The 24,578-nt window shown below is 35.5% G+C and overlaps 1 protein-coding gene across 1 annotated transcript; it reads right to left on the reverse strand.

Annotated features, from left to right (window-relative positions):
• Window positions 1–8,106: 8,106 nt before the first annotated feature.
• Window positions 8,107–20,760, reverse strand: AADAC (arylacetamide deacetylase). The gene is given in 6 exon segments (XM_015072469.3): window positions 8,107–10,631; window positions 10,767–10,791; window positions 10,884–10,953; window positions 11,992–12,147; window positions 12,150–12,213; window positions 17,695–20,760. Coding segments are annotated over 6 exon segments (1,032 nt in total). The 5' UTR covers window positions 17,845–20,760; the 3' UTR covers window positions 8,107–10,064.
• Window positions 20,761–24,578: the final 3,818 nt, after the last annotated feature.

Consider the following 24,578-nt stretch of genomic DNA (forward strand, 5'->3'; position numbering starts at 1 on the left):
CAAGCCCTACCCAGAACTATTATCTAATTTCTGAGCCAGTTTCCTCAGTTTGCCCAAAAGTATCCCATGTGACAAAGTCTCAAAGAGTAGTGTTGCAAAAAAGTGCTCAAGATCCAATGCACACCGTGTAAAAGAGAATACACATGTTGTAGCAAGTCCTGTCAAATCTGCCAGCATTGTTTTATCTTCAGGTAGTCACTGTACAAATAATTATGGAACATCCACTTGGAGAAAAGTATGTTAATTCTCGCAGATTCTGGAAAATATAGAAGCCCATCTCCTCTAGAAGAGAAGCAAAGGGATTCATAAAAAGTGAAATAAACAATAATAACAATAAGTATGTTTTGATATATTTTACTAATACATCTTATCTTTCATGAAATCCAAATTATTATATGCAAATCAAATGTATTAAGTGCTATGTAGTGATTGGAATCAATTGGAGTGAATAATGGAAACTTTGTTGCAAAGGTAACTGAGTCAAGCCTTAGACAGGTCCATTGTTTGGTATGCGGGAGAAAGATAAAGGAGCTTTTAAAATAAAAGGCACTGAAGTAGACTTTCTAAGTCAGGTTTTTAAGGTAGTTTCTCAAACAGAAACCCATGGGGGAGGGGAAGGAAAAAAAAAGAGGTTAGAGTGGGAGAGAGCCAAAGCATAAGAGACTGTTAAAAACTGAGAACAAACAGAGGGTTGATGGGGGGTGGGAGGGAGGGGAGGGTGGGTGCTGGGTATTGAGGAGGGCACCTTTTGGGATGAGCACTGGGTGTTGTATGGAAACCAATTTGACAATAAACTTCATATATTGAAAAAAAATAAGGCAGTTTCTCAGCTTACTACATCATTTCTTGCTCCTTCAAATTCTATCTTGGTTAATATATAATCTCACTTGATGTGTTGTTAACTAACCTCGCTGAATCATATCAGAAATGAAGACATCCTAAGTGTCTCATTAAGCTAGTTCTGCTGACTTTAATGTAAGATTATTATTCTTTTCTTGGTCACCGTTCTACTTTTCAGAAAAGCAAACAAAAGAATGTGTAGAACCACCTTTTTTCTATTGTCAAGAGAATTCTGTAAGGAAGGTGGGTGGTAAAAATAAATAAATAAATAAATAAAATTTAAAAAATGTGAACTTTCAGCAGTACTTGCCCAGGAGAGAAAAACTAAATGTTGTGTTTTACTACAAATTTTCTGACCTTAATGATCTTTTTTTTTAAGTTATGTATTTATTTTGAGAGACAATGAGTACGAGTAGGGGAGGGGCAGAGAAAGAGGGAGAGAGAGAGGCCCAAGCAGATTCTGAGGCCAGCACAGAGTCCCACATGGGGCTCGAACTCACAGACCGTAAGACCATGACCTGAACTGAAATCAAGAGTCGGACATTTAACCAACTGTGCCAATCAGGTGCCTCATGACCTTAAAACTCTTAAAGAACTGCGAACTTTAGAAAACCTTGACGTGAATCTAACTGAAGATCCTTTCCTGACTAATGATCAATGGGACTTGTTTTGAACTGATTGTGCACTGACATATGAACTCATCTTTACTGCATAGAGAACTGGTTCTCAGTTCTTAATCATCACAACCACTCTGTGTGTGTGTGTGTGTGTGTGTGTGTGTGTGTGTGTTTCTCTTCAAAATATTAGTTTTAAGCAGGTTGTCTTCATGATGAGTTTCACTGCCTGAGCTAGCAGCCCTAGTGAATTCTATATAACTAATCCTATGTTTTATTTACATTATAGCAAGAAGGAAGACAGGAATTCCAAAGCAGTATGAAGAAAGAAGGCTAAAGTCAGTAGACTTCAGCTGAATTCCAGCAGGGTGGACTCTTGGATTCATCACTTTGAGGCCAGTTCAATTCCAGTGTAATCAAGTTTGTCATGTGCCAGCAATGAAGAAGCTGGAGTTCTGAGTAAGACCAAGGTACAGAAAGCTAAATAAACCCTCTTCTGTCCAATCGTAGTTTATGTAATCAAAGTATTTATTATTTTAAAAATATAGTAAGTTTATATTATGCTTACACTTTTTAGATGAAATAATTGAAACATATATTTACTAGCTGTGTGATCAAAGGGAAAGTTCTTAGACCACTCCTGAGGCAATCATTTCATTTATAACAATGGCATATCGATGCATACCTAATAAGGTTGTTGATTGAATTCAACTAATGCATCTAAAGAACTAAGCATAACTTGGCATCTAGGAGGTCCTCAATCAACGGTAATGTTATAATTACTATTATCTTTGTACATATTACTGTTAATAACATTACAGGGAGAGAGGAACACAATCAAGATTCATGCTCTGATGGATCTGACTTAACCCATCCTCCACTTAAGAAAATTGATCCCTTGATGCTGTCTACATTGCTGGATTCAAATATGAAATGCAGCAATTTAATAAATGAGCCCTAGGAACTGCTCAGGCAAATTGGGAGGCAACATAGAAAAGGCAAAGATTGTACAGTGCAGAAATAGCAGTAGAATAAAAGTATAATGACCAGTGAAAATTAAAACCTTATTATCCATGGGGTGCCTGGGTGGCTCAGTTGGTTGGGCGTACAACTTTGGCTCGGGTCACGATCTCATGGTTTGTGAGTTTGAGCCCTGCCTTAGGCTCTGCCCTGACAGCTAAGAGCCTGCTTCAGATTCTGTATCTCCCTCTCTCTCTGCCGCTCCCTCACTTGTGCTTTGTCTCTCCCTCTCTCTTAAAAATAAATAAACATTTAAAAAATTAACAAAAATAAAACCTTATTCTCCTCAAATGTTGATAGATTATTAACCTGTTAAAAATGGAGAAAAGGGATAATGCATTCTGATTGGAATTCTATAAATTAAGGAAGGATTGCTTCACAAAGAAATGAAAAAGTTTTTGCTGATTTTTCCCCCCACTGTCTACCTGGACTACACACTCCCTTTTAGATAACGTACACTAGGTAAGATTCAGGTCAGTCAGGCTTCCAAGAGTGAGCTGGTGGGAAAAGTCTTCCTCCTTATCCATGAGCAAATATTGAAAACAGAGAAGCATGCTGTGTGGGGCAAACAGGTTAGAAAAGAATGGTGCTGACCAGGAAGAGGGTATTTTTCCCTTACATGGATCTAGAGAACTAAAACAGGAAATCCAAATGATGACACATCAGAGCACCATTCACAACAAGATGGTACAAATACTGACATAAGAGCTTGCTGGTGAACCAAATTCTTGACTTTTTCTAATACTCAATTTCACTCATATTCAAACAAATTTCACCCAGACAGGTCAGAGGTCTGACTTCCAATCTTACAGCCAGGAATAAGCTTCCAAAATATCAATGGAAATGCTTTTTAAAACTTAAGTAATAACTACATTCTAAGATCTTATTTTCTGCGACCCAACTAAGTCTTAATATTTAAGTATGGTCCTAAAAGCAAATTAAGGCTTTTCTCGCATGGTTAGTAAATGATTGCAATTTGAGGGTTTATGATTCTCACTGAATTCCTCTCAGCTTTTCAGTTAATACTTAACCTTTCCAAGGATTCAGAACTCTGCTCAGGCACTTGAAATGTCATTGTGGATATTGTAAAAGATCTTCGAGAAAACCATTGTGAAAGTGGTTGCATTTACTCCCCTCAATCTTCTCACCCCATCTAGGAAAAATAGCTCACTCCAAGCAATCTGTTTATCAAATGGGCTCTCATTAGCTGTTGATGGACCAAAGTGATTAAATTGAACCAATGCAATTTATTGCTGCAGAAAGATACAAGGCCAACACTGACGTTAATCTTGATGCATGCACATAAACCATTCAAATTAAGGCAACCATTCATGTTGCAGTGCAGTACCTCAGCCTGGCAGGGCCACTGGTTGCATGATGGGAAACAGGAGAGGATTGGACTTGGAAGTGAACACACTGGTTAGTTCCTTCATGGACTGACCCACGTGGCTGTAGGTCAGGGAGAACAAAACAATCTTAGCAAACTTCTATCCCACAGTCAGGATTTTCAGCTATGCCATGCTGCAACACCTACGTGCCAAGATTTTGAATACTTGCACAAGGCTAAAGAAATGGCTGATTTTTTTGTAATTTCCCTCACTTTGGTGGCAAGTTTTGAGGCTTAGGAAACATTATAAGTGTCATAGGTTTATGATAGGAGTTAGAATCTATGCCTCACTAAAGAGAGCATCAAAACAGGCTAAACTGTGATCCATGCACCCACACATTTACAGGCATCTGTATCATCTCTAACAAGGTCTACATCCTGTCATTCCTTTATATCATTCAGTGGTGTTCCACTGCATACATAAATCAAAATTTGTTCACCAGATGATGAATACTTGCATTGTTTCACTTTTGCCCACAATGACTAAAACTGTTTTGAACATAAATACGAGTATTAAAGAGGATATATATTTTCATATTTTTTGAAAATGGAATTTCTGGGTCATATCATAGGTTCTGTTAGCTTTATAAGAAGTGGATAAACTGTATTTATTAATAATTAACAGTGTTCAATTTTTTTCATGTGTTCATTGGCCATTTGTGGGAGATGGAGGAGAGAAGCATCAAAGGAAAAGACTTCAAAAGGGAAGGGCTGGAGAAGGTGCAAGGCCTTAGGACATGTTTACATAGTGGAACGTGGCTGCAGCTCATAAGGAGTGCCTAGAGCCATTAACATTGTCCAGGGCTGGATCCTCCTTCACACCTGACCCTTCCTAGTGTTATAGAAACCAATTAACTCGAAATTCAACCTTGAAAAGCTAAACCATTGGATTGATTAACACACTTGCTTAGCTGACTTTATGCACATAGTCTTTCGCAATTATCCTAATAAAAAGAAGCTTCATTCTGGAGTCGGGGCCTCATTCCGACTGGAGTATGAGGACCTTCATTTAATTGCACTTTGTGGACTAATCTTTTGCGACCCCAGCCATACTCCCTGCAACAGCCATTTATATATCTTTTTCAATGAAGTAGAGCTGCTCAAATATTCCATGTATTTTTTTTAACTTGTATATTTTGCTTCTTGTTACAGAGTTGTAAAAGTCCTTTAGGTACTGTGGACTCAGGTTTGTTATCACATATATATTTCTCAGATATTTTCTCTTAGTCTGTGGCTCATCTTTTCTTTCTCTATATAAGGTCTTTCAAAGAGTACAAGGTTTGAATTTTGATAAAGTCCAATGTATCTATTTATTTAATGTCTGTTGCCTTTTTTCTGCCTCATGTCTTGTCTAAGAAATCTTTGGCTATAAAATGTTCACAAATATTTTTTGTATTTTCTTCTAGAAGTTTTAAACTTTGAGGTTTTTATATTTAGATCCATGATTCATTTAGAGTTAATTCTTGTATTTGGTGTGAATTAAAGGTCATGGTTAACAATTTGTTATGTGGATGTCCAAGTGTTCAAGCATCATTTAAAAAAAAAATATATATATGTATATATATAATATATATACATATATATATATATATATATATATATATATATATATATATATTCTTTTGGAATTCAATTACTTTAGCAACATTGTCTCAAAAATTGACCCTGTATGTATGGGTTGATTTCTGGACTATTTTATCATCTGCTGCTTATTATTTGTTTATTGACTAGTTGTCCATCCTTATTGAAATTCCATACTATCCTGACTACAGTAGCTTTATATTGCCTAGAAATCAGGTCGTGTACATACTCCAAATGTGTTCTCTTAAACAAAATAGTTTTTGATATCATTTTATTTCCATACATTTTTTTAGGATAAATATGACATTTTCTTTAAAAAAAATACTTAAAGCCTCCTGGGATCTAAATGGGGATTGTGGTAAATCTATAGGAGGACTGACGCCTAAATAATCTTGAATGTTTAGAAAGATGCACATGTTATTTCTATTTCTTTAAGGACATGTTTACTATCTCTTAGAAAAGCTTTCATTTTGCCTATAAGCCTGTCTTGCACATATTTTGGTAAATCTGCCTCTGAATATGTCACGGTTTTTGGTGCCACTTTTAAAATCACTACTTTCTTAAAACATAATTCACATACCAAAAATTTACCATTTTAAAGCAATTTGACATGTCAGAGACTATACTAGCACAGTGCAATAAAATTTGAAATAGATTTTAAGATAATAGCACATCAAATTTCATAGAATGAACACAAATTTTGTCAAAAGATAAATGACTATCTCCAAAGATAAATGAAGATCTCAAAGAATTGACAACTCATTTAGCAACAAAGGATTAATTTCTTTACTATACGTAACATTCTTTCATATTAATAATAAAGGCAACGATGAATTAATAGAAAAGTAGAGAAAGATTATGAAATAATGGTTCGTGGAAAAAGAAATTTAAATATGCCCCTACCACTCATTATGGCAATAACTGCAAATTAGTCCCATTATTTTCCATGTATTTAATCTCTTTCAAATCTTCCATATCTGGCTCTCTCCAATGTAGCCTACTTCTTTATATCTATCTTTTATGCCTAAAATTCACTTCAGCTGACTTTAATATGTTGTTAAAGCACTTTTGTGTTTTAATTTTTAACTGTTATCATCCAAGTAGTCAAGGATAATGGTGACTATATAAACTCAAATCTTAAGAAACATCCTCCCCCAAGCTATACAGTCCAACAAGAACAAATAAAATTTAACAATCAATCTCAAACTTCAAATTGTCTGTAAAGAGAAATTAATCAGCAAATTACAGCAGCATCATTTCCCAAGCTCTTGCCTCAAATCTTTACAGAGAATGGGAGAGAGATGTCTGGAAAAACTATAAAGAAGAGAGGAAAAAATGAAATGCGTAAGCCTGAGGAAAAATCACACCTCCTACCCCCAAAAGAGAAAGTATGCCTAACGGGTGAACATGGTGTACACGAGTCATAATAGATCATAGAACATTACTCAAGTGAAGGGACTTAAAATGTGCACAGTGCTCATTGGGAGGGGATGGTAATGGGAAAAGAGCAAAGCCCTATAGAAAGACAAGGGAGGAAAGCGAAAAAGATCAGAGAAAATCTGTAAATATCTTCTAGCTTTTCTACTAACTGGTTATTTTTTTGTTGATATGAAATATAATAATTTTCGCTTATTGATTTTCTAAACTTCCATATTTCTGAATTTCTATCTTAATGGCATTTTATAGGTTATCTTAAATTATCCAAGTAAATTGAAATAGTGATCATTTAAGTCCTTTCCAATTGTTTACGTTTTAAATTTTATTTTCTTGCCTAATTGAAATGGATGGTACCTATCCGGAACAACGAAATTCAGGAAAGGTAATAATAGATATTCCTGATTTCTGAATAATTTGAATAGGGATTAGCATGGGGCAAAATTTTATATGGCAAATATTTAGCCATATAAATATCCTTCTATTACTATCACATATTGTTTAAAATTAAAAAGTGAAATTTAATTTTTAGATCTCTTTAAGATATTTAGAGACAAGAATATGATTTTTCTCATTGTTGCTAACAAAAACATTGGATAATCTTCTCACCCCTTATATCAACCCTTCTGAGTCATGATATATTAGTCTTATGATCTGCTAATGTATTCTCCTTGTTTATGTTTTTAGAATTTTTCATTGCACTGCATAAGTGAAAACGATCTGGAGTTTTCTCCTTTTCTGTCATGCTAGTTTTGATAAAATTACTTAATAAAATGAATACAGAAATTTTTTTTTTGCACCCTAGCATTCGATTTTTAAAGGGTTGATATATTTTCTCCTTTAGACTCTCTCAAGAACACTGTTTTTGTTGTTGTTGTGTTTGTTTTTTGTGATAGGAAAGGCAGTAGTAGCCTGATCAGTGTCAAAATTCTTTTGAAATTTTTAGTATGCTAATGTATCATTTAAGATAGAAAACATATTTTAGATTCATGTTTATTTTGCTAAAAAAAGGTTTTCCAGGTTTAAAAGTTTATCTTAATTGTTGAACAAACTAATCTACAAACTTCTTTTGTAACTTTTTTCATTTATCCTTTCTTATTTGGTGTATTTTTCTTCTCAACTAGGATGCCAGGTTGATTAGGATCATCAATATTACTGAATGTATGAAACCCAGAAATTTCATTTATTAACAATGCCAATTTATTTACTTATTTATATCTTTTTAAAATTTGGTAATTCTTTCTCCTTAATTTTCTTGGGTTTATGTAATTTCTTCCTAACATCTTGAGTTCAAGTTTAAGCCTTTTTTTTTTCTACCATATTGTGATTGGTGTATGAGACTGAAATTTCCTTTCAATGCAACAGGATTAGCTGTGTCCTCTAGACTGTATGATATTTCATATATAGCTATATATCTATCTTCCCACATACACGTTTAAAAAGTGAGAGTTTTTGTTTTCTGATTCTTTTGCAAGTTTTGTTTTCATATCTTATTTTTTCAGAAGTTAAGAAAACTTTGAAATAGAACTCTGATGTATTTGGAAGTGTTTAAAAATTTTTTTGTAGTACCTGCATGAATCATTTTGGAGGCACACACTACTTAGACAACTGCAGAGGGAATCTCTAATAGAACTCAAATATTGCTACCCAGTGGCATCCTTTGGGATTTGTATTAAGGTATCTTTTTATTTTCTAATACTTTGGTGTTTTGATATCTGAGGACTTGCTGACCAGGAAAGGACTGTCCCTCTCAGGGTCAGCTAATGCCTAGAGATAAGCATCCAACTGGCCTGTGAGTGTGCCATTCATATGTAAACCAACCAAGAACCCTTACCCACCCAGTCTCCTACAACTATTACCCCTTTAGTCAAATCACCTCAGGACCAGGTACCAGACAAACAGAAATAGCCCCAGTACCTCAAAGTCCACTGAAATTGTTCATGCTGCCCAATCTTACTTACTCTGCTTACTTGCCCTGTTTACTCTGCCTTGCCTATTCCTGTGGAAACCACAAGAGTTTTTCACTCACATTTCCCCTTGCTCTCTCTGCCTTCAGACCAACTCTGGGGCTTCCCCATGTGGTCCCCTCATGAAGTATCATACTCACGCCTCTGGCCACCTGTGAGTAACAAACTTTCCAACGAGAGTCACCTCCTGATCTGTTTGCCTCACCATACTATAATAATAATAAAATCTACACTTTAAGACAGGATTATAGATTTAAGAACTGCCTGATTAAAGAAAATTATTTGCCTATCATTGGGCAATGATGCAAATATCTCCCACCACCTCAGGCCACCTGATAGAGGTAGGTGTCACTTATAATGTCAGAGATAAATCTCAGGTAGGAATCTGGGTTTGCACCTTCTTAACGTTTTTGGCCCTGAACATTCCTCTACTTTTCACTCAACCATTCATGATTTGTAAAGATTTGTTATTTATTTCATGCAGCAGGTTGAGGTGTATGTACTTTAAGGTTTTCTTCAGACATCTTGGCTACTACACTATTGAAGACAATGCTGAATATATAAACTTATGTAAGTTTATTTTATAATTTCATAGATTAGAAAAATCCTATATTTTTAGCATTGAAAAGAGCTCTCCTTTTTGAAATGGTATTATTTAACTGTCTTAGTGCCTACAAGGCAGCATTTCAAGGCCCTAAACCCATGTCAGTTGAAGCTCTGGCATTTCACAAGCCAGATGTGTTGAAGCTTTCTTCTCAATAGTAATACTGTCAGGCAATCAAAAAACTAGAGCTGTGGGGTACCTGGATGGCTCAGTCAGGTTAAGCATCCGACTTTGGCTCAGGTGAAGCTGTGCTGTCTCCCTCTCTCTCTCTGCTTCTCCCTTGCTCATGCTCTGTCTCTCAAAAATAAAATAAATATTAAAAACAAAAAACAAAAAAAAAAAACTAGAGCTGTGAATTAGAGCTAAAGAAATGAGTAACAGCAGCAAGAAAAGAATATACAGGAAAGTAAATACTTTCTAAGGTACAGAAGTGAATAAACAACACTTAGGACAAGAAATAGAGAACTCCCTAAGTTAAAAAACAAACAACATGATGGCTATGAAGACTTTAGAAAGGTCACAGATGATAAACATCAATCCAAACATAACCTTTGATTCTAAGTTGTTTCCTATTCTGGGGCTTATATATATTTTATGAACCCCTCCTCAGATTTTTACTATGGATTTTCACTTAGCCAACTCATATACTGATTTTCTACTCTATGTGTAATTTTAAGTGCATAATTGGAAAGTGCTCCATGGAATCCATCCTCAATATGATTATGGGTCACCTGAACTCCAGCATTCTGAAGTCAGGTGACATACATGATTCCATCATCTCTTAAGACATCATATTGACAGGTGATGACATAGGTCAAGGGTAAACTTCGCAATTTGTTGTCATCAGCTAACAAGGGGGATGCCCTCACATCGAGAAATCCTGGATATTTTTTAGCCAACTCAGAACTACCATAAGTTGGACTGTTATAAAAGTGCCCTTTCTTAAACTTCTCAGGGAGCAAAGAACTCCAATTAATAAATTTGAACAGATGGCTTGATTCCACTGGTACATGTTGCTTGAAGAGCATAGCTTTTGCAAGTGATTTGTCCGTGGTAAAGTATTCACTCCAGAACCTGACCATCAGTGATTTGGGCAGAGGTGGAAAGTGTGAATTTTCCCAATATGATGGTAAATCCATATCAAGAGTCTGAAGAGCAGGATAAATTAAAGAGGTCATTTGTCCCTAAGATGCAGTAGTTTAATTTTATTGTAACAGTTTTTTGACTTCCTGTTTTTGATCCCCGCTTGACCTAACTGTACAACTCTTTTCTCTCTGACTCTTTTCTGGTCATGTGAACTTCATGTTCTCTATTCTCACCTCCTCCATTTTATTTGAAACACCCCTAGAATAACCAAGGAATGACTAAGACAGCTTAGAGCATCCTACTCTGTATGGTATCTGGCTCAAACTCTAACAAATCAAGAGTACTCTTACTTGACTGAAATGACAACAACGTCAAATCTATCCACTGTCTGTTTTGACAGAAAGGCATAACTAAACAAAGCTGAAATAAAGGAAATAAAATCAGAAACTAATACTGTGATGAAAAGATTTTTAAAGAAGGGCTTTGGGTAACAGGGACTCATGGAAACAAACTGAGGCATGGCATTATCAGACTTTGTCTTAGAAACCTCACTTCATTGCCAGCTAAGGCCTTTACTGCCTGTATTTGTAGAAAATCATAGAGAGGATCACATCCTTTCCTACTTTGATTTATGTTTCCAGTCTACATCATTCCATCAACACCTCTTTTCTTCTTGTCGCAGAGTGTGTTTCTCTTCCTATGTGTTGCCAATCCTTCTCCTCTGTACTAAGTCCAATTTCATCTCATATCTTCTAGATCAGGCAAACCTCATTCCATCCTCCAGCCCCCTCCCCTTTTCTACAACTTATTTCTATTAACCCCCACCTTTACCTTGAGTTTACAAACATGTTCATAGATCTCCTACAGGTAGATATAAAATAAATATAAAACATGCTTTTATACATAAAATATAAAACTTTATATTATATAAAGTAACACTATATATATTACATATTTAACATTTATGTAAATATTGAAAATACATAAAATTGAAATATACTTTTTTTATATAAAATAAAGATAAAATACTCATACTCAACTCTTCTTTTCCATCTAACACCTTTCTCATTTCTTTCCATATCTATGCTGATTGAAAGACTAGAGTCACATCTCCATTTCCTCATTCCTCATTCACTATTCAATGTACTCCATTTTGGTTTCATTGCAACATCCCATCATTTCTGCCATTAACAAGTTCAATAATAAATTTCTAAGTTCATGAAACACTTTTCTTTCTTCTGAAATTTGCTACAGCCTTGGCTATTGATTATCCCTTTAAGAAAGAGATTTAAAATAATTCCTTTAAACTAACAGAGCTCAAAGAAATGAATTTCAGACAACTGAAGTGTTAGCTTATCTGGGATGTTGAACAATATATCTTCTTGATATGTTGAAATCACCATCTTAATACAATGTGTGTTATATGATAAACTACAATTTCTAAAAAGGGGCACATACCAGCACTCCCCAAACACCAACCACCACCATGAATATAAAATAAGCCTCTTCTTAGTCTCTCTGGCTTTCATTTTGGTACATATATGCGGACAGGAACATTGTTGAAAGTTGTCTCCATCACAGTGACATTTTCATCAGATGTGGGTGGGACTTCTTAAAGCTCATAAAGAACATTACAATGTTCATGGCATGGTTGATTCCCAATAGTTCAATAAACAGAACCTAAAAGGGTGGGGGGAACCACACCAGGTTACACATAGCAAATATCAATGTTATTTATACACGTAGGAGTATGCTATATGCTCCCAATGGTCCTGTGTCATACTGTCACAGGTAAATCTGAATGCCATGGTTAGAAATTTCCATGACTGGAAATTCAGACTTTTTACCATAATAGTTGCTTTAGATTTAAAAAAAGATATGTAAAGAATTATTCAAGTATTACAACTTGGTGGGTTCTAGGCTTCCTACTTTGAGCACAAAGATCAACAGGGTAAGTTCCCTACTTTAAATAAGCTCAGAGTCAAGTGGGAGAAATGGATATATATAAGCAGTTATAAAGCAACATAATTACATAACTGCATGTCTCATAGACAAGTAGAATGAACTTTGGCAAGGGTCAATGGAAAGGTAAACTAGCTGCCTGGATGTGAGACCTAGGGAAGAGTTTTCAAATAGTAGGTGACCTCTGATATGGAATAAAGTTTGGCTGGACAAAGGAGGAAATCTCACTCTGGGCCAAAATTAAAGACACAGGTATACTCCTACTTCAATCAGAGAAATGCAGGTAGCTTAGTAAAGCTAGGAAGTCAGGTCCCTACAGGGATGCGTAAAAGAAAAAGGACCTCAAAAGGTAAGTGGGAGCCAAACCATGATCTATAATATTGGAATTGCAAGAATCGAAAAAATTGTTTTCCAACCTTACGTTGGAAACATGTGGAGTATGGTCCTAAGTGATCGATTAAAGAGTTGGGTCAACCTCTGTCCCATTTAATGAAGATAAATGCAAAGGGAATAAACAAAATTATCTAATTTCAACACCAAATTATCCCCATGTTCCTGAAAGGTAGGTCAGGGAGATACATTTCCCAGAACTCCTTGCCAGGTTAAATTGTGTTACACAGAGGCACTCTTGTAAGACTGATAGGGTAGAAATAAAGAAAAAGCCATTATTTCCTCTGAGCCCCTATGGATATTTATGTGAACATTGACAATTATGTGGCTTTCCGTACCTCTGGTTGTCCTTTTGAGAATTACCAGTTCAGTGATGCAAGCAGCTTCAAGTACTGGTGGCTTCCCTTCACCCCACACTCTAAAGGTTGTATACCTCAAATTCTATATTCTCAAACTGTTCCTATTGGGGTATTTATAACAGCATCTATATTGTAAGAAAACAATGATTGTTAGAGAATATAGCCCAGAAGTTCTCAAGAAAGGAGACCACTTAAGACATGTGCTGGAATTAGATAACTGACCTGGTTAGATTTACATCTAGTAAATTGTCTCATTGCTAATGCAAAATAGAATCTGTTCACACATGAAATGTAGTAGCAAAAAAGCTATTAAATTAACACCTGTAATAGTTCTTATTAAAGGATAGTTTTGAGAGATCAAGTAGCTATTGCAATAAAATATTATGGTGAAAATAATGAGTTCAAGCACTAACTGAACTTGAAACATTACTGAAAGAAAAATTACTTTCTCAGTTATTTAGGTTTTCAGTTCAAGTTACAGTCAGTAAAGCAGATACTCTGCAAACTTTCCCTAGAAGAAATCTCATCTTTAACAGCTCTAAAAGCAGAACCAAAGTTTGATCTTGTAAACTGTAGAATTGCCATGCAAGGTAAAGTCACCATCCACCAGACATTTAAAAAGCTTGGTCTAAGTTTCATATGTGGGTGATATTCTGAGTAGATTACATACATTTTTATGGGTTCTGAACATCCTCAACTCCCAAATCCTCCCAGACCTCCCCTAGTAGAAGCAACAGAAACCAGCTTCAGTAGTAGAAGTATTTAAGGAAAATGAGGCACCAAATTTCCCAGCTATTGGAGGGGAAGAAATCCAAAGGCTGAGGGAAATAGTAATATCTAATATCTAATTTGGTATTGTAAATAAATATCTAATTTATTATTGTAATCCATAACCCACCGCAATGCTGTGTATTCAGCAAACTCCAGAGGATATCTATATAAAGACATTGAGAAATGTATTAGTGAGTGGAACCTTAGCATCTTAGCATACCAAAAGAAATGAGAAAAGATAGTATAAAATCAACTAACAGATTGATGACAGGTTGATAAATACTAACAGCTACACACACACACACACACACACACACATAAATATGCACTCACATGTATATAATGGACTATATATATTTATATTAAGTTATAGATCTCATTAATATCTAAGTCTAGCCCATGTACAAATCTGTATTTATATGCACATCAATATCCATGTCTGTTTCTATCTCTATAAAACTTTTAGGTATTTTTCCAGAAATTTTACTTGAACATGATTTTCAATATTTATTTTATCCAGGATTGTCAAGGTTCAGCTGGGAAATTTTTTCATACGGTTTTATCTGGCTATAAAATCACAAGCATACGGTGATAACACAGGCAGTTGTATGGAGATAGATATAAATAGCAATAATATTTACTGTGTTTAGTTTTTGCCAGGTACTGTGCTTATTCCCATTCAATTCTTACTAAGACCTGGTAAGTAGTAATATATTCCAGATTTTCAGTTGAGTACATTGAGATGGGAGAGTTTAAAATTTCTGTTCATGTCCACCTAGGCAGTAGATGCTGGATGTGGGACTGAAGTCCAGGTCTGACTCTGGAGCAGATGTCACTCCTCACTGGCCAATATGCCATCTCTTAGTGACCATCACTGCAAAAGGCCCATTGAAGAAGACAGAGCGTGACAGTGGATGCAGCAGTCAAGGATCCCTCAGTATCCATAGAACTTTGACGGGTATGAGAGAAAACACAGAAACCTCTATGGCCACCTTGCGGCTGGCCCAGGGTCCAGCAGAATGTTGTTATATTTTATGACCAGCTGCATTTTCCAATCTACGAATGCTACATCTGGGTGTGTGTTTAAGCATCAAACATCAGTATGTTAAAAATAGTGTCCGTTGTCCCTGGAGTCTGAACTGAATAAGAAGGGCTTTACAGTTTCTTTAATTGTCTTCCCTTTCATGAAGTCTGATGAGTTAGAGCATTAAGTTAATGGATATATCTTCTCAAATCATTTACTGTTTTTACACTAACTCTAAACCCTAAAAGGATTTTTAATGTAAATTTGAGATATCAAATTATAAACAAAAAAAATTCCGACCAACTCTGGAATTTATATCCTTCAGTTTATGGACAAAATGATTTCTTGCATCTTTATCATCCAAAGATCTATCATCTAAAGGAAAAATAGTAAAATAAATTTCTGATGATCCAAATTTAAGAAACAGTACTATGACTTTGGCTGCACCCAAGTTACAGATCTGCATATCAATTGTAGGTATTCAGCAATTTGAAAACTAAAAAGATAATTGGGCCTCAAAATGTTCATCCTTTATAGGCCAAAGGGTAGCAAAACGAAATAAGCAGGGCTAGAAGAATCAACGCCAAATGTAGGAAAAGAACAGAGATGATAAAACCAGTATTTTTAAAAATGGTCTCAAACCTAGGGAACTTCAAATTGTCCCAATACAATTAAGGAAAACCTTGTAATCTGGTATAATGATGGAAAACACTTTCACAAATGCTTATAATCTCAAACCGGAGATAGAGCTGACAGTGTTATATTATTGGATTATAATGTTACTTCTTACCAAGATGAGATGCAACCTCCAAGTCCTTTCAAGGTGATGCTGAGCCATATATCAAAGTTGGCATTTTGGTTAATTATATTTGATATTTCTATTCCAGGAGACAATGCTACATCACAGACAAGTTGACAGGTGATTATATTCAGTGACTTCCATTTTTCTTCATCATTGAATTATTAAAAGTTTGAATTACTATTCAAACAGCTTCCAACTCATGAAGAAAACAAATTAGAAAAAAAAAATTGCTACAAAGTGGATGATATACTACACAGTATTGCAGAATGAATTTTAAGAAGAATGGTATGAAGAAATATCACAAAGGAAAAATATACATATTCATAGAAGACATGGAAATATTTGGTGGTGATCACTAGTCAAAACAAGGAGGTGACTAAAAACTGGTAATGGTAGAACTTAGAAGAGGAATATATAATGAAGGACAAAATAATTTCAGAAATAAACACTAATGGGGCGCCTGGGTGGCTCAGTCGGTTGAGCATCTGACTTCGGCTCAGGTCATGATCTCACAGTTTGTGAGTTCAAGCCCCAAGTCGGGCTCTGTGCTGACAGCTCGGAGCCTGGAACCTGCTTCGGATTCTGTGTTTCCTTCTCCCTCTGCCCATCCCCCTCTTGTGCTCTGTCTCTGTCTCTCAAAAATAAATAAATAAATGTAAAAAAAAAAAAAAAAAGAAATAAACACTAAGTTGAAAGTAACACAAGGTATTATATACGATAGAAATGAGAAAATCAAAAGGAAGAAAAAATGTAGAAAAAGATTAAAAAGTACTAGGAGGGAAAATGACACCATTTCTGAAGACATACTGAGAGGATCGTGTATGTATTTACATGTGTATATATGTATATATACTTAAAAAATTAAATAATAAAAGAAAACAAAACTATACACCAAAATAAATATTTTAAATAAAATTCAAGAATAACTTATAAAAGATAAAGAGTTGAAACTATACTCCAGTGAAACTGACCCAAATCCAACAACATACTTGCTAACAAAATTACTACAAATGATCAAATCACTAATAAAATGAAAATAAGACAAGTCTTGCACTTATTCAGAGCTACATTAATGCCAGAAGAGATATTTAAGAACACCTTTAAAAATTCAAGGAAAGAGATAATGAGCCAAGTGTTTAATACACAGGTTAATTGTTCTCAAATTATTATTATTCTAATTTTTTTTTTGTTTTTTGCTCCAGAAGGCAGTTTGCTACAAGATGTTTAAAGGAGATGAAAAAAAAAGCGCTTCAATTTCACATAATGAGCCTTACTAGAAAAGAACCACAAGTCTTTGAGGGGCAACTGGAGACACTGGATAGGGCAGCCAACTGCCCTGTCACCTTAGCAGGTCATGCTTTACAACTGGAAATCATGTACATCCAGTTTCCTTTGGCTTTTTACCAGCTGACTTGTTTACAAATATTTCAGTATGAATGCATTTGCATGCTTAAATACAAGGTTATTGCACAGAATTCTGTAACTAATCACAGCGCTAGTCAATCTTACTGTTTCTGAAGTTCACACTTCAAAGTGCTTCATTTGGGCAGGATTCATGCCATGAAACTCACGATACGACTTTTTGTCGGTCTTCCTGTCTTTTAATATTTAAAAGATTACATTTGTCTTTTAATATTTAAAGTTAAAGCTGCTTGACTACTTCCTTCATATTTATTCTATTAGGGGTCTGCATTAAGGAATAGTTAAAATAAAAAAAAAGCTTTTAAAATCAGCAAGCCAGTTTTACGAACAAAATTTCCAAGACAGTAGAAATTTTTTTTAAATAACAATAATACAAATACTTTCTCCTGATTAAACTGTTAAATAGTCAGTCAATAAAGCTCTATAATTACCAAATCTGTTAAAGTTTTCATATATGTGTTAACCAACATTAGTTTCCATGGCTCCTCAATGTTATCTGGGACAGGTATATAAACATAATATGCCCCAAGAACCCCCATAATCAGAAGTGAAATGGTCTTTCTTCCCATGATGGTTCTCATCTGCTCTTTTGACTTGGTGACACGGCAAATACACTTGAAATATTCAGTGGCTGAAAATTACACCCACGTTTTGGGACCCTCATAAAGTGTCATCTAACTTCCGGAACACAAATTCCACTGCTTAGTCTGTCATTTCATTGGCTGTCCTGTTACTAAGTTTACTCATTAAACTTAGTAACAAGTACAAAGAACTCTTCTGTTGCAAATTTTATCATATCCAACAGCCTTTATTATGTTGCTAGTCAAGTCAGTAAACAAACATGTATTGATTGCACAGTTACTAGGTGTAGTAACTACTAAAGAATAGGCCACGATCAAATATAAGAAACTCAGTATATGCTTCAAATAACAAATCTCAGAGTTGGGGAGAACCAACAAATATTTGAAAAGTATTGAGAGCTTTTACAAAGTAATATAGATATGGTCATATGTATTTTGTATTACTTTTATTGTCTTGCTACAATTAAAATTACCAGTGAATAATAATCATGTTAAAATTATATAATAATCATGGAGAGAGCTAACAGTTTCTGATCCAAGAAAGTGTACTAAAACAATTAAAACTTATTTAAAGTTCAAAAGTATTGTCACATGAGAGAGAGAGAGAGAAACTGAGACAAAGTTCAGAAACTTGTGCAAGGTCAACAGTATGGAGTGAAATCAGTACAGAGTCCTCTTAAGAGTGCACACTAAAACCTCACTTGTCCCAGTCTTCAATTAGTCTCAGATTACAGATAAATACCTGAAATTAAGAAGATTAAGTAACTTGTCAAGGTCATACAAAATCAAGTAGCAGTGTTAGAGACACTTATTGTTCACTAAATACCCCTGTAATATTTAGATCCCTTCTCTTGAGGTTAAGTGAGGTTATGGGGCTAGTGCTGGTAAAAAGGACCTGATAGAAAGTCATTTGTCATTTCCAGACAGAAGTAGTTAAGTAAGATCCAAAGACCTGGAAAACATTTGTTTTTGTTTTGCTTCCAAGATTTTATTAAAACTCAAATTAGTTAACATATAGTGTAGTACTGGTTTCAGGAGTAGAATTCAGTGATTCATCCCTTACATATGACGCCCAGTGCTCATCACAAGTGCCCTCCTTAATGCCCACCTCCCTCTAGCAACCCTCAGTTTGTTCTCCAGAGTTAAGATTCTCTTACAGTTTGACTCCCTCTCTCAAACCATCTTTTAAAATGGTAGGATCACAAAATGTAAGTAGTTTGGATTGCTAAGGGACCCAAGAGTTTAAGTGCTCAAACTCCAGAAGCATTTTCTTGTGGAGCAAGTAAATTTCATGCCAAGTTTAAAATATGTGACATAATCCCCATATCACTTTAAATATATTATATTACTTAGCTCTCATATCAACAGTGGAATGTAAGAACTAAGACTATGAAAAGTTTCTTTCTTTCCCAAGATCACTTCATTACATATTTCCAAAGCTATCATTTTAGCCTAGATCCTCAGGCTCTGAGGTCTTTATTCTTAACTCTGCAAATTAACGAGAAGGGGAAATCCATAGGAGCTGGTCATGTCCATGTAGTGTCACTGTTAATTTTATTCAAAATATTCTTGAACTTCTAGGACTTAGATCCTTTTTTACCTACTTGTATCTGTCTTATCTAGCCACACCCAGGGAAGGCACTGACATCAGCTTCTCTTCCCATACTTAGTTCATCTGGGACACAGGTTTATTTTGGACATAATAAATCCTTCAGTAAAGTTGAGAGGATTTTGATATACAGGACATGTGGACTAAAGTATAATCAATACTTCAATTACTTGATAACACTTCAAGTCTGTTTACTGTCCATCTTGACAGAAAATCGTATCTATAGAGTTTAAGTAAAACAAGACAAAATCAAAATATTAATGAAAATTAATAAATCATGTGATTTGATTTTTTCTTCATAGAAAGCCTCCCATGATAATTTCGTATTTCTACAATTTATATTGAAATCCTAGGAAGAAAATCTAACAGTCGTCCCAAACATCAACTAATACTGCTCAGGGATTCTTTGACTTGCTCATGATTAGCTTTCCAAGCTCCATTCTGTCAAGTCCCATTCAAATCCTATACCAGCATCCAGCATCAATGTAGCTGTCTTCATTCAATGTGACTGACATGGTGTTAGTTGCTGGGAAGGCCAAAATGAAATACGTTTTCTGATTTCAAAGAGCTCATATTGTGGGGGCACATATGTACACATCAACAGCCCTTGCCTTGAAAAGAGGAAGGTGCTAAAGGAATTCTATAAATTTTGAAATCTTTTATGAAACAAGATAAATACAAGAGCTACAAATATGCAAATTATAAAGGTTTATGGCAAAGGTTACACTGAGACAGGTGTTTGGGTAAGGGTAATGGGTTGGTAAGTTAGAGAAAGTAATACTTTCCAGCTAAAATTCTTTTCAAATAAAGAGTCCTTTATTTAGTAAAGTAATGAAGGAGATTTAGTAAATACAATTTTTAAGAGAAATTTCTCAATTTAACATATAACTATTCTTTTATACAAGTTTTATCTTAATTAATATGCAATTATGGCTGACTGCATTTTGTTCAATTTGTTGTTGATTAACTGCACTGATCCATAGCAGCTGGACTTTGGGTGTATGTGTTTGTTTACCATCTAGAAGTTGGATGAGCCCCCCTTCTGCATTACCAATGGGATTCCCATAAGGAAAGAGGGGGTATAAATGAAAACTTTGGATTTGTAGCATTACTCACTAAATACTGCATTTTACATCAACTGCTCTTGCATTAGTGCTCTGAAAGAACCATGATCTTAATAAACTTGCTAAGTCAGATGAATGTAAGTAGAGATTTTTTCCAGGCCAAAGAATAATGAGACTTGGTTAACCAATGGTGTACAGACCTATGGATTCATTTCCCCTAGCCTTTGAGCTCATTTTCAATCTTCAATCTTCAATCATTAGTTACCATTAGTTACCATTACCTCCATGTGCCAGCTTCTGTGGTATGAGTTTTAAAAAATTTCTTCATTCAATTTTTACAAATATTTTATGCGTTGTGTATTATTTTGCCAATTCTTACTAATGAGAAAGTTGAGGATCAGGGAGGAATAAGGACTTTGCCCGTGGTCACAGAGTAAAGGGTTTGTTAAACAAACACAGCGATTCCTAGTTCTTGACTCTCCTACCAAGAACCAGGATCTAAAACTAGATATGTCTGACAACAAAACTTCTGCTCTTTCTTTTACTTCAGTGGTTTCCTACACTCTTCTACCCTCAAAAGAGTTAAGGAATATCATTCCATTAGTAATGATGATTCACAGTCGGGGTTATATTCAACTGAGACAGTCAAGTATCCCTTGAACAAAGCATCAAACCCTTAACGGTGCAGTGTTTTGGGAAGAGAGTAACACAGAGATTCTTTTAAAAACCTCTTAAATGATTCTGTCATGGCCCTTCCTCCCAGAGCTTATATTAACAATCACTATTTTATGGGCAGCTGGGTGGCTCAGTCAGTTAAGCGTCTGACTTCGGCTCAGGTCATGATTTCATGGTTTGTGGGTTGGAGACCACCAGTAGCTCAGAGCCTGGAGCCTACTTAGGATTCTGGGTCTCCATCTCTATCTGCCCCACCCCTGCTTGTGCTCTGTCTCTGTCTCTCAAAAATGAATAAATGTTAAAGAAAATTAAGAAGCACTCTTTTATACTGTTCCACGTCTATGAAAACACTCTTAGTTAAATAGTTCTAACTTAGATTTAATAGGAGTAGGACAGGGAAAACTTAATCCAGCTGATGAAAGTGAAAATCTGGATAAGTGATTGGGAAATATGAAATTGTATATCAGTCAAATGTTTTTAACTGAGAATATGTTATTATAGAAAAAAAAAGCTTCAAAAAATCTTCCTTAAACTTGCCAAAGTAGTTTGGACACCAAGAAAACAGAAGCTCTCTAGTTTGGACAACCTCTTTTCTACTAACCACCTAAAGTGTCATGAATATGTATTAGCTTGTTTCTAAGTGTTTTTCTCACAGGTCCCCTTGTGGAAAAAAAATTGTAATATAGATTTTCAAGAAACTAAGTATTACTCAAATATAAAAAAATAACAGTAGAATAAAATGCAAAGCACCTTTTTCTCTGTCCTCTTTTTGACTTGTTTTAAGTATATTGTAAACAAAATTTAATTTAAAAGAAGCCAAGGAGGAGCCAAGTTAGCTGAACAGCATGGAAGTTTTTGTGTGTCTCTCATCCATGAAATACAGCCAGACCAACACTAAACCATCCTACACACCTAGAAAACTGATTGGAGGATTAACACAACAATCTGCACAACCTCAACTACAGAATTCAGCAGGTACAAGGCGCAGAAAAGTGAATTTGGGGAGCGAGAAGCCGCGGAGGGTAGGGAACTGCTTTTGTGGGAGGAGAGAGGACACAGACTGGGAAGGGAGGGGGAGAATATGGGAAAAGCACCCCTCCCCAAAAGCAGCTGGAGAGAAAGTGGAAAATTGGAAACAGCCACAGGGACTAAACTAAAAAGGGAGAAAGGAGAAGGTTTAAATTCCATTAAAACTATAAAAAAGGGGAGTGCAAAGGCTGCAACTCTGCAGCTTGATACCTGGCAGTACTCTGGTGTGAAGGACGAATCCCCAGGAACAGAGTGGGGTCTGGGAGGTTCTCAGGCCGCATGGGGAAAAGCAGTTCCACTGCTGGAAGGATATTTGGTAGAGACTGCTGAAGCCACCTGGTCCCAGCAGACCCCAGAAAATGGCAACATTCACTGATGCTGGAACAAGGTCATTAAGGGTGAGGCCTGGTGCCAGATGTGTGTTGTGATTTTCCAATATCCCTGAGACGCTGCTGCTACACTATCTCGTGAACTTTCTCTGGGGTGGGCAGGCACCTGGCCACAGTCTCGGGGCACCAGCAGCAGCAGGGTCCAGCGGGCATTCCTGGGTGCAGCCGACATTCAGCCATTGCTCATTCAGCCATTGCTCAGTGAGACCCTCCCACAGAGGGGCAGAACGGGTCAAAGCCACAATCCTTCAGAAGTAAGGGGCCGGGGAAAACAGCCGCATCTGAGACAAAATTCGGGAGAGAGGTACCACCTTGGGCCTTGTCACAGACAGTGAAAAAGCGGGGAGTGAGGGCACAAAACCTCAAGACAGAGGACAGGTGCACAATTGCTAAACCGGGAGAACAGACTGGGTAGCTGGGTGGCACCATTTTCACTGCTCTCATGCATGCGCATATGCACCTAAAGCTCCAGACACTCCACCCCAGTAGGGTAGCAGCGCCATCTAGTGGAGAGCGAAGCTGTTACACTGAGCCCCACCGAACTGGGCCATCTTTGCCCTTCAAGAACAGAAGTCTCACCTCCAGCTTAGTTTATGGACTATAAAATGCTACAGAGACTGACTTCTAGGGAAAATGAAGTAATATCAGTCCTACTTCAATCTGTTAGCAGGTTCATCTATTGAATTTTCTTTTTTTCCTCTTTTACACTTCTATTCTTTTTCTTGAATACAGAAAGAAAAAATTTTTATTTTCAATTTATTAAAAATATTTTTCTTTAATTTTTATACTGTATTTTTTACTTCTGTGTAAATTTTTCCAAATTCTATTTTACTTCCATCATTTTATTTTAGTCTACTTCAGTGTATTCACCTTTTAAAATTTTCAAACAAGTTCCTTTTTTCTTTCTTTTTTTTTCATTTATTTTTCTTGAATGCAGAAAGAGAAAAACTTAATTTTTACTTTCAATTTCTTTAAAAATATCTTAATTTAATTTTTTACTATATTTTTTTGCTTTTATGTAAATTTTTCCAAATTCTATTTTACTTCCACCATTTTAATCTACTACAGTGTATTCACTTTTTTCAAAAATGCGAATGATTTTTTTCTTTTTTTCTTTTCTTTCTTTTTTCTATTTTTCATTTCTTTTCTCTTGAATACAGAAAAAGAAAAAAATCCTATTCATTTTTAATTTTTTATTAAGAATATTTTCTTTATTTTTTTCTACAATATTCTTTACTTTTGTGTATATTTTTTCAAAATCTATTTTACGCCATAATCTCATTTTACTCTACTTCACTGTATTCATTTTTTCAAATTCTCAAATAATTTCCTTTTTTTTATTCCCCCCTTTTTCTCTCATCTGCCAAACTCCTTTCAACACCCAACCAAAACACACCTAGGATCTACCATCATCTATTTGATTTGTTTGTGTGTGTGTGTGTTTAAATTTTAATTTTAATATCTTTTTTACTTTTAATTTTTTTAATTTCAATTTTTCTACCTCATTAATTCCTTTTCTCACTTCAAAATGACAAAATGAAGGAATTCACCCCAAAAGAAAGAGCACGAAGAAACGACAGCCAGGGAATTAACCAACATAGATAAAAGCAAGATGTCTGAACCAGAATTTAGAATCACGATAATAAGAGTACTAGCTAGAGTCGAAAATAGATTAGAACCCCTTTCTGCAGAGATAAAACAAGTAAAAAATAGCCAGAATGAAATTAAAAATGCTATCACTGAGCTGCAATCAGGGATGAAGGCAGTGGTGGCAAGGATGGATGAGGCAGAACAGAGAATCAGCGATATAGAGCACAAACAAACGGAGAATAATGAAGCAGAAGAAAAGAGGGAGACTAAGGCAAAAGAGCACGATTTAAGAATTAGAGAAATCAGTGACTCACTAAAAAGGAACAACATCAGAATCATAGGGACCCCAGAAGAGGAAGAGAGAGAAATAGGGGTAGA

The sequence above is a fragment of the Acinonyx jubatus genome, chromosome C2 (genome assembly GCF_027475565.1).
Source record: "Acinonyx jubatus isolate Ajub_Pintada_27869175 chromosome C2, VMU_Ajub_asm_v1.0, whole genome shotgun sequence".
Classification (NCBI taxonomy): Eukaryota; Metazoa; Chordata; class Mammalia; order Carnivora; family Felidae; genus Acinonyx; species Acinonyx jubatus.